Source organism: Triplophysa dalaica, chromosome 17, assembly GCF_015846415.1.
Source record: "Triplophysa dalaica isolate WHDGS20190420 chromosome 17, ASM1584641v1, whole genome shotgun sequence".
NCBI classification, from domain to species: domain Eukaryota; kingdom Metazoa; phylum Chordata; class Actinopteri; order Cypriniformes; family Nemacheilidae; genus Triplophysa; species Triplophysa dalaica.
Window position 1 is genome coordinate 13,911,925 of NC_079558.1, and position 10,905 is coordinate 13,922,829.

A 10,905-nucleotide genomic window follows, 5' to 3' on the forward strand; every position below is an offset into this window, starting at 1 on the left:
TGACAAGTAAAAAAAAGGATGTTTCAGGATTTGTGCATCTCCAATTAGAAGTCAAATCAAAACTGCAGCCCATAATAAAAACATTTTACTAACACATATATGACTTTACAACAAGCTCAAAATGGATAGTTCACCCAAAAATTAAAATTCTGTCATCATTTACTCACCCTATTGTCATTTTAACCTTTATGCCTTTCTGTCTGTTACAACAGAACATTGTTGCTAAAAGTGCAAACCAATGGGGACCTACGTTTTTCTATTACCAACATTATTCAAATATCTTCAGCGTTCTGCTGACTAAAGACGTTGAAACGTCATGAGGGTGTGTAACTAAATAAAAAATGTGGCAAATAAACAAGCGCGCCTTCACCTGTTGTTTATTGATGGTTGTGTTGAAGTAAGTCAGAAATGTGCAGGTGTTGCGCATCTAATATTGATTCATGAGTTGAGTATGTGCGTTCAATCTGCGCAGCATTTAAAACAACCCACAAACTGGCTAGTGAGTGGTTTGGCATCGTAGCCACATCTGCAGGATTCTTATAATTTCATTTACAGTAACCCCGTCCAAAGACTAACAGACCCCGCTCAACCACAACTTCCAAAAACTCATCGAATCAAGACAAATCACAATATCATTTCACAACTGTAAATGTCCTAACTTCCACCGTTGATATTAATACTACTTCCATCAAAAGTAGGTCTACTATACTGGCCATTATATGTGGCTAGTATTTTATGAGGGATGTAATAATGTTGCCTCTCCCCATCATACCTGTCCATCATTCTGTAGTGTTGACATAATGATAGTTATACAAATCTCATTTTGAACAAAGAAGTCCAGTATCTTTATTTGTATGATCGTAAATGATGCAGTGGCATTTCAACCAAGCATTGATAAATAAAACACTGACAAAAATGAGTTCTTGTTTAGGGTACACTGTGACAAAACAAAAAAGGTCATTCCACATTTATGTTTTCCTTCAATATAGTCCATATTCAATAGAACTGATTTTGCTCTCGTGAAGGATTTCCAGCTGGGGGATGAGAGAAGGAGGCGGGGCTAAGCAGTGATCCACCCAGTCTCCTCAGGAGTAGCTTGACGTCTTGCTGCCAACGTCATCCTCTTGCGTTCCCATACTCTGAGAGACCAAACGAAATGAGAGGCTGAAATGAAAATCTGTCCTCTATGAGTACTGATTTTAAATAAGAAAAAAGTGACTTTACCTTTTGCACAAACTGGGGGTTTACAGTGATTTCTTGATCCATAGACTTTAGTTTCTCATCCAGCTCTATACACTTCAGCATCTACGTAAGGGTTTAAGGTGAGAGAGTTTACAGATTAAATATCGTGTAACACAAATAGTGCAAAAAATATCAGAGCATGCAAATTGTAATGCTATTTATATAAATAGTTATTTTACAAATGCAGGTACATTATAATAAAAAGATGTGTTGCATTTCATAATAATACTTTTCCTGTGTTAATGTTAAAGGGGAAATAAATTTGACAAAAATATGGGGGCTAATTTTAAACATTTATGCACCGTTCTCAGAAAGCTCTTTAGATTTTGTGACCTTGTTATCTTATACATTAGCAGTGAATCAAAAACAAAAGTGTAATTACAAACCTCTTGATCTATTTTGTGGAGCATTGCAGGGTTGTTGTATTTTTCAGGGTTATCATGGAAACAGACCATGCCATCTTTCTGGTTGATACTTGCATAAATCTCCCCATCTTCAATCTGTGAAATACGAAAAACACCAACAAACTTCAACAGCGAACAGAACCCCTAAGTTATTTTTGTAAGTATCCTGTGTTGTGAAGTGATACACAAAACCACACTTGGAAAACAAACTGATGTTTGGAAAAGGTTAGTCATCAGAAAAATATTCAGTGAAAAGTTCAATGAATCTTAAAGGGACATCTGACAGAAATCTATGAAAAATAAACAGATGTGGTTTAAAGAGCTGCATGTAATTGTGAGGCCTCCTACCATATGAAGGACATATTTCTCAGCTTCTTGAGGGCCGGAGAGCTGAACTCGACTTGCCATGTCTTGTAAGGATAACGTCAAGAATGTCTGTCAACCAAAAGAACAAATATATTGTTGTTTCTGTTTTATGGTGTGATTTTATACTCGGATGCTCAAAACAGCTATTGCTCTACGTTTAACAAAATAACACAATGAAGTTAATACATTACAATCTACTCAAATTAACAAAGTTTAAAAAAAATTACCTTTAAGCTGTGACAGTAATGGGAAAATGTTCCCCCATGACTATCACAGTCTCTTTAAAAGCTAGTATCACTGACCTTGGTTAGCCTCTGAATGTTTTTCTTGTAGAGCGATGACAGGCATTGTTTGACTAGGCCAGTGTTGTTGTCACGTGTAAACGTCTCGCTGTGTTTGTTGACCAGAGCACGGAGGTCTGCTGGGTTGTTGGTGGCGTACACCTGAGCCAGCTCATGGTAAGCATTACTTAGGGGCTTTGGAACATTAATAAACATAAAAAATGAAATGCTTAAAAAGTACTTTCTGGAACACAGTGCAAAGAAAACGCAAAATAGTCATGTTGTGACTCACCTTGATAAATCGCCCCACGATCTGTGATGTGTATTTGGGTAGCTGCTGTACTTTGCCGTGAAGTATGAGAGACACAAGGATGTATTTCTTGTATGCTTCTAACATGATGTGACTGACAGCCATTGCTGGAGTGGTTATTGCCTGAAAAAAACAGATGAAATCTCTTAATCCCAACACTAACAAGAAAGTGATGGAAGCTACGACCGAGTGATACAGTGCAAATTCAATAATATGAATGAGTGAAGCATTTATATGATCTTGATGCTTCTGGAGGTCAAACAAACCTCAGCAACACTGTATTGCAATCTAGGCGAAGAATTATTATTTTAAACCTTTCTAAAAAGTGGAGACAAAGCAAAAACTGCATAAAAAAAGATAAATACCTGTTCAAAAAAATACAGTGCCCGTTCAAAGTTCTTCAGACCCGTGTAGATCATACCACCATAGTAGTAATAACATAGAAAGGGCTTTGCATCATACGCTCCATTCTCCTTACAAATATCCATCATGTCCAACTCCAGGAACGATACGGCAGGTTTGAAGCACTTAGCTAATAAGCATAACTGTAGATAGAGCATTATAACATTCATTACATAACAAAACATCACATAATACCGTCTGTGTAAATAAACTTATGAGTGACAATTCTCTCGTCTCGTTCCAAGTGTATGTCATAGAACGTCTATGTAGGAGGTAGACAGCAATGACACAATACTGTTATCCTGCTGTTTAGATTCTCAACTCACCTGACACAGGTCTGCATGAACTGAGGTAAGCTGGTTTGTGTTCATCTGCATTTTATCTATGGCCTGTTTAATTAAACTTATTCCGCGTAACGGCTGTGGAGAAAAGAAGAACTTAATGTGACTTGAATGCATACAGAACAATTACTTAATTTTCACAAACAACAGAGGTAAACTTGCCTGTTTTCTTTCTACAAGAGCATTTGTCAACTGGTGGCAGAGACCAGCAACTGTAAGGGAAGAACAGCAATCAAAGCACAGAAAAAGAAAATATTAAAAGCTAAAACTTAGCCGAAAAGTGTGTTTATTTTGCTGTTTATTGTACATGTGTCTGTTGCGTATCGAATGTGTTCTCCATTGCAGGTGCTGATGAAGAGCTGGACTTGGGAAAACAAGGTCTCGAAATCTGGGATGTTTGGCATGGAAAACTTCACAAACCTGTAATAGAGTCGCAACAAACTAAATTCTTCTACAAACATACAACAAAAGCATTGCAAATCGCAATGAATTTAGTTTTTACTTGTAAGGTTAATTTGCAAGATCACTTTTTTTTGCCTAAATAAATTCTGAAAAATGTAATAATACTTTTAGCAATACAAAAGCAGCAACAACAAGTCAATCACTTACAAGACAGCTAAAACACCAAGGGAGTGTTCTTGGATGTCCAAAGCTCCAAGAACAGTGTCCAGGTGAGAGAGATTCTTGGCCAAAAGCTCCCCACTTTTATTGATCAGCTCACATAGTTGGGTCATCTGACCTGTAAACCAGGAAACATAAATGTAAAGTTATGGTCAAAAATACTGAAATAGCATGAAAAGTGTACATTTAATCAAGGTATTGATATTTAAATGATTTCGTGCTGTCCCTTTCGATGTTGTACAGTCTATGCTAAGCAACAATGATTATGGTGTAGATCAGCAAAATAAACATTATGATGTTTAATAAGTAGGTTTGTGATCTAAAATGATGTTCACCTGCGCATAATACCTTTACCAATGCAAAAGGCATGTGACAGATTAGACATAAACTGATCAAAGCATAGTATTTTACTGCCACTTCCGAAATTCATTCAATATCATTTATGTTATATGACTCAGCTAACGTGACACATTTAGTCACTGAAACAGGATTAAACTTTAGCAGTTCAAGCTAAGACTAAATGTCTAAATACGCCAAAAGTAAAATGTTGGCGCTATCAATAATGTGCAAATACCATGCGTTACTGCATGAAATATAAACAACTAGCATGCTTTCAAGCTAACCTATCATGCTATTCGGGTTTTAGCATCTAGCTATTTAGCCGATGTGTACGTTAGAGTGATTTTACTTCAGAGTCTTCACGAGCCGTGTAATCGGTCGTACCTTGAGCGGAGAGTTGCCGCACGTTATTTACGAACTGCTCCAAAGCTGAAGCCATCGTTTTGCGCTTTAGAGGGGTTGTTTTTCATTCAAATGTCAGAAGCAGCTCTGCTGTACAGAAGGGACGGGCCAAGAGCCGCCAACGGCAAACAAATATCGCGAGGCTTGAGTGACAGCTCAGATGCCGCGAGATTTCATGGAAATTACTTGTTGTCTCGTTTCACTTGGAAGCAAAAACACACGGTACAAATAGACCGTTTCTCAATTCCAAGAAGGCAAAGAACGGACTTGTGTTCTTGTGAAGACCGGTCTTGCGAGGCAGCCTCGGAAGAACGAACTTGGATGGACGCGCCGCAGTGACTTCTGGGACTTAAAGCTTATTCCGTAGACGCGCAAGGCTGCATACAATGCATCCTTGAAATCGAGAATGCATCCGGGTACGTTCGGGAAACCTGTTGTCAATTTTTATGGAATGTTACTACTCCAAATTATTTAAAAAAAATATTATGTTAACATTCGTGTAATCCCTTGGCTATAAACAAATTAGGTTTGGTGTTCTTAAGAATGTTCACAACATTATCTGGTTAATGACCTTTTCGGACTTGCCAAATGTATTATTCTTTATTCATAAATGTAGGTATATAAAAACCCTACAATCTTTCCTCATTTTAAAAATGATTGTGAAACCTTGTCTTTTTCTCTTCCGAGATTATAAAGTGATAAGGCTGTTACATTAGGTTTTTTTTTCAGTTTGATAAGTGCCTTGTAACCATCTAAATCCCCTTTTGTTGGTGTGTGTATTATTTAATACGTTTCGTTTGTATCAAATTTTCATGCAATATATAAAATCGATTTTTTTCAAAGCACATTACTGTCAAGTTGATATTTGTTCTGTCCTCCTGTTAGTGTTTTAGTTTTTTTATGTTTTGTCAATTCTGTTTATGTGATGCCTAATTTGTTTGTACAGTTGTTTCGATTAAATATATAAAAACTTCTGGGTACTTTTTACTTCTTGTTGATGACGTCACAAAAATGAAGCTTTGAGTTAAAGGAAGTCTGTCCCTATTTCTTCCGGTGCCAGTGTTTTGGACAAAGCTTCTCTAACAGCATAGATGATCCTCTCCGGACCATATCCATGGAAGGCGGAAGTATCTTTTAACTGTTAAAAACATCTTGACGCTTCAGTTTGAACGTAGAATAACGTGTTATTGCGTGACATTATTTTGAATGTCCAAACTTCTTTGTTATATGCTAACGTTATGTGTTCAGATATCTAGTATATCTGTAAAACATACAACTCGATACAATTTCTAAAATGTTTTCTTTTTTTTAAGGGAAATCTACAAAAATACCAATGCAACCCATTTTCATCTTTATTTTATATTTACATTCAATGCACCGCAAGCAATTATGCTGTTTGCTATTACCATTATTTTAGATTAATGAGATACACTTGATGTTAATACAACTCTTTGGTATTTTCCCCGATTTTATTTTTCGGGAGACATTTGAGTGGGTTATCTAATCTCTCACTTAGTAAATTATCTTGGGCCGGGATGTTCCGTGACCATTTACACTAGAAATAACCACTACTTTACAGTATGGTATGGAGTAAATAAACAAGTATGCAATGAAACAGTGTATACTTCTTTTTAATAGTACTACACATATTTGACATAGTTTGCGTTAGCCTTAATCCGACACTTCTCTTGCCACTTTTTGGCACTTTTTACAGCTGTAAACAAATCCACAAACGGGGGTCTGTCAACCCTGCATTCAACACCACCGACTGGAAAAACATGAAATTGTGACCTTCTGACTCCGCCAAAACAAACAAAAGACACTGTAACAAAGAGAAACGCGTTTACAATGTTCAAAACAACAGAGATAATAGAATGAAATAAGGTAACGTTACAATAGGACCGGCTTCATTCGCTAACAAAACAGCCTCCCGTTCACATAAGAATAAATGAAACTTTGCACATTTCAAAGTGACAGCGTTCGATTGAGAGGAATTTGGATCGGTGGATTTTGACGAGCTTCACCTGCGGTTCGATCATGACTTTACTGCCGAGGATCATGCGGTGGATTGAGAGACGCGCTCCCTTCATTCACTTACAATCTAGTGCCAACATGTCCAAGTATAACAGGAGACTTCGAGTCCTGGTGGACATGGACGGTGTGATCGCGGATTTCGAGGGAGGATTTTTAAAGAAATTCAAGGCGAGGTATCCGAACGAGCCGTATTTATCTTTAGAGGACAGACGAGGCTTCTGGGTGTCGACGCAGTACGGTGATCTGAGAAGCGACCTGTGTGTAAGTGTGTTAAGTTTCAAATGTACATTTGTGATACCTAATATCACAAAGTGTATACTGTATCACAATTCTAAAGTTACCTATTATTTCCAGGTTTGACTGTATTAACCCAATATAATGAAATGTCTACCTAGAAGGGACGAAACGGTCAAATTCAAATCGGTTTGTGTCACGGGTTTAGGGTCAAGGTTTCGGTTCGGCTTTTGCTATGTTCAGGGAAAAGAGACTACTGAATAATAAAAATAAGAACAAATAATCAAGCTACATGTAACAACACCAATAAAACAACAGAGCAAAGCAGAAAAGTTTTAATAAAATGTAATAATACATTTTAATACATTTTAAATGGATTAAAGTAATCAAATAAATCATAACATTGCATATGTACAAATTAAATAAAGATTAATCATAATTGAAGTTATAGCTATTGACATACAGTGAGTGATTTCCTTGACGTTTAACAGAAAGCAGGAATATGCTGCTGTCGCTTTAAGAGGAATGCAACAGATCCAGTAACAGTTACACTGATACTGTACACATGCGGTGTCTTTCGTCCGTTCCAAGTGTTGACCTACTTCGTGTGTGAATTTGTCCGTTTAAGCGCAAGAGTTCAAAGACAACTCAATATTTGCGCCATGTCTGAGACTTTCCTTGTGGCACTTCGGATCTTCTCACAGTGCACAAGAGAGTTTTCTTGTGCATCATCTTGCACTTAAATGTTTAAATTGGCAAGGCTTAATGAATGAGGTTAGTTGAAACAGCAACATGTGCTCTTCAGGTCTCACCTGCACTTGCGAGCTCATGTGTCTCTTTATGGTCAGTGCTTAAATGTTAAAACCTGCTGCCTAGAGTTGGAGTCAGACTCATATCTTCAATGAACTTAATAAACATGCAGTTGATTCTTTTGATTTCAGGATAAGGCCATCAGCATTTGGGAGTCAAAGAACTTCTTTATCGAGCTGGACCCTGTTCCTGGAGGAGTGGAGGCTGTGAAGGAGATGTTCAAGATGGAGAAGTAGGTTATAAACTATATTGTGTCATATGTACAGTATGTAGGACTTACATTGATAAACCAAGCACCTGTTGGACTTGCATTAGAGATAAGCACATAATCTGCCATTTCCCTAAATCAACATTTAGTCTTCATAACAACTGTAAACAGACCATTGCTTGGTCTTTAAGAGCAGATTTTTCTTTCTTCACCCAGTACAGATGTCTTCATTTGCACCAGTCCAATAAAGCATTACTGCTACTGTCCATACGAAAAGGTAAGATTCTCGTAAACCGACATTGACCGGTTAATTTAACTGTTAATTTGTTGTCACCTGATACAGAACATGTGTCCTTGTGTATACAATACCCCATTTGGTCTAACTAATTGACAAGATGAATCATTTTTGGGTCTGTATTTCAGTGAGTTTTCTATTAGGTTCCATGGATCTCTCTCATTAAGTGTGTTTGTCCCCAGTATGCATGGATAGAGAAACACCTGGGGCCTGAGTTCCTGGAGCAGATCATCCTGACCAGAGACAAGACCATAGTGACCGGAGATATTCTCATTGATGATAAACCTGATATCCTGGGTAAGTATGAACTGGATCTTTTGTCTGTTTTGACCCAGAGTTAACGTGTAATACATTGACGTCACAAGTTCTGTTTTTTTTCCGTTGTAGGTGTGGACCCCAATCCTTCCTGGGAGCACATCCTTTTCACTGCCTGTCACAACAAGCATCTGCCACCAAACCCCTCCCAAAGGCGACTTCTGTCCTGGGCGGATGATTGGAGGGGTATGCTGGCAAATAAGAGCCAACCTCAAGACAACCCATAATGTGACATCTTGCACTGGGTGTGATAATAATATGAAATATAAAAATGTAAATGGTAAGAAAGCCCTCAGGTACAATATTACACTCTAAAGGTCAGAAATAATGTCTGCTATGTAACATGGTGATTGATTTACCAGACATTGATAAAAACAGTAGAAAGTAATCTGAGGTATACAAACAAGTTATTAAGATTTCAGGTGTTTGATTTAATCTTCCATGCAAAACTTTTAGCTGCATGTTAATGTAATTTTATTGTTCATTTTGCTTTCAACTGAGGATTCAGGTTTTTGTTTACATATAGTTTACCTCAAGCATACACTGCCTTTTAATTCAGTATCAAGGGGGACAAGGGGAATTGTGTACAAGCAAGGGAGAACATTTAAATGTACTATTTCCACTCCTGTCTAACCACACAAATATTAGTATTAGTATGAGCTGCTTTCAAACCCACTAAGATTTATCACTGTTCGCTATTTTTAATGGGAGTTTTTGAAAAACATGGATGCATATTTATATGATTTTAATTCAGGGAGAACATTATAATATTTTTTTTATTGCTATATATCATAATTCAGATATTTTGTGTCTCAGAAGTTGTCTTGATCAGGCAAAACCATGCCAAACCACTGCCTGTTTAGTCAATGTACTGTGACTGCAGAACAAAACAGTGCAAGGGTTTTTGGGCATATTGCACTCTTAACACTAGAGGGCACTCTGAGCACATTTATTCACGAGAACACCTACTTGGATGTTGCTTTGTCAATAATTTATAGTTTGCAGCATGGATCATTTAATAAACTTTTTATGACTTGAGGGTAGATGTTTCAGTTAATGGATTGCATTTATTCTTTCTTATATCGTTCGAAGACTATATTAAATTCTTTGTGTGTGTAACACTAAAGGAAAAATATAAACACCAATCTTCTTTCTAGCTGGACATTCTGCTTGACTTAATTTTTGTATTCCACACAACACATCCGTACAGGTTTGAAACAATATGAGCGTATGTAAATGATAAATGTTAATTTTTGTGCTATCCGTTAAAAGTATGAGTTTAAGAAAAATATCAACACAATCCACAAAGATTGATTATGAAGTGGCTTATTCTTTAAAGTTTGTCATAAACTCATTCATGCATTTTTAAAGACAAGCTGCTTCATGCAAGTGATGGTTACAGCAAGCTTTATTCTTGATCCTTTCTGAAATTGTAGGTGTTTGCATTACAAACATCAAACAAATTTATATGAATTAGCCAACTCTTAAAATAGTTATACATTTTTGTGAGATCATGCTTAATTTTGTAGATATTGTGTGAAGTAATGCATGATTTTACTTTAGTACACAAAATGTTGTCATGTGTCATTGTAAACAATACTTATCGATTTAAATGAGCAGTTCACCCCAAAAATGAAAATTCGAAAACAGTTCTTCAGAACAAATAAATGTATACAGATTTGGAACAACTCGTGTGTGTGTGTGTGTGTGTAAATGAAGACAGATTTTTTTTTTAGTAAACTATCCATTTAATCACAAATCCTTTGCATGATTTTAAAAAGACTGGGTTTATCACTTAATGTACAAGAACAAACAAATTAAGTGTAATCTTAAAATTTTACTACATACGTATAGATTAAAAAGGACTACACAAAACCACAGATGATCAAAAGTGTTTAAAGTTCAGTGCTGTTGAAAATCACAGAATCTTCTCAAGTTCTTTTGAGAACATTAGTGCTCAATCACAGTGGGAATGACACGATGAGCTCATGAATTTCATTCCAGTGAAAAGAACCTGAGCTAATCAGACTCAACTTAAAAGCTGTAATGAAATTCAAAGAGATCTCTAAGGGTAAAAGGATGTTTAATGAAAGAACCCCTGAATGTGTAATTGAAATATATATGTGTAAAATATCTGCGTGTTCGAAACAAGTTTATAAAAACTTTAGGCACACACATCACAATCCATGAGTACTTGTTTAACCCATTAAAAATAACAATCAGATGATACATGAAGTGGCTGTTATGCCTTCAAAAGAGATGACAGTGCATTTACATTGAGCAAATGTACTTTTTTTCAGT

At 36.5% G+C, this 10,905-nt stretch overlaps 2 protein-coding genes across 2 annotated transcripts; one reads left to right on the top strand and one right to left on the bottom strand.

Annotated features, from left to right (window-relative positions):
• Positions 1 to 816: 816 nt before the first annotated feature.
• Positions 817 to 5,544, bottom strand: cops3 (COP9 signalosome subunit 3). Its single transcript, XM_056771120.1, has 12 exons — positions 4,691 to 5,544; positions 3,956 to 4,085; positions 3,654 to 3,766; positions 3,509 to 3,558; positions 3,332 to 3,424; positions 2,969 to 3,148; positions 2,586 to 2,726; positions 2,315 to 2,488; positions 1,995 to 2,081; positions 1,629 to 1,742; positions 1,225 to 1,305; positions 817 to 1,139 (listed from the first exon to the last, which is right to left on the bottom strand). The coding sequence occupies exons 1-12, from the start codon at positions 4,743 to 4,745 to the stop codon at positions 1,086 to 1,088; spliced, it is 1,272 nt and encodes a 423-aa protein (XP_056627098.1). The 5' UTR covers positions 4,746 to 5,544; the 3' UTR covers positions 817 to 1,085.
• Positions 5,545 to 5,768: 224 nt separating this feature from the next.
• Positions 5,769 to 9,642, top strand: LOC130438878 (5'(3')-deoxyribonucleotidase, mitochondrial-like). Its single transcript, XM_056771134.1, has 5 exons — positions 5,769 to 7,003; positions 7,918 to 8,018; positions 8,211 to 8,271; positions 8,472 to 8,586; positions 8,677 to 9,642. The coding sequence occupies exons 1-5, from the start codon at positions 6,746 to 6,748 to the stop codon at positions 8,829 to 8,831; spliced, it is 690 nt and encodes a 229-aa protein (XP_056627112.1). The 5' UTR covers positions 5,769 to 6,745; the 3' UTR covers positions 8,832 to 9,642.
• Positions 9,643 to 10,905: the final 1,263 nt, after the last annotated feature.

What these genes read in the sequence shown, in the direction of transcription:
- cops3 (XM_056771120.1), bottom strand. Translation starts at nt 4,745, where the DNA reads ATGGCTTCAGCTTTGGAGCAGTTCGTAAATAACGTGCGGCAACTCTCC. An exon ending in GCGGCAACTCTCCGCTCAAG is followed by an intron (nt 4,086 to 4,690) that starts GTACGACCGATT and finishes CCTGGTTTACAG; the next exon opens with GTCAGATGACCCAACTATGT. An exon ending in TTCATGCAGACCTGTGTCAG is followed by an intron (nt 3,149 to 3,331) that starts GTGAGTTGAGAA and finishes CTCTATCTACAG; the next exon opens with TTATGCTTATTAGCTAAGTG.
- LOC130438878 (XM_056771134.1), top strand. Translation starts at nt 6,746, where the DNA reads ATGACTTTACTGCCGAGGATCATGCGGTGGATTGAGAGACGCGCTCCC. An exon ending in GAGATGTTCAAGATGGAGAA is followed by an intron (nt 8,019 to 8,210) that starts GTAGGTTATAAA and finishes TTCTTCACCCAG; the next exon opens with TACAGATGTCTTCATTTGCA. An exon ending in GCTACTGTCCATACGAAAAG is followed by an intron (nt 8,272 to 8,471) that starts GTAAGATTCTCG and finishes GTTTGTCCCCAG; the next exon opens with TATGCATGGATAGAGAAACA.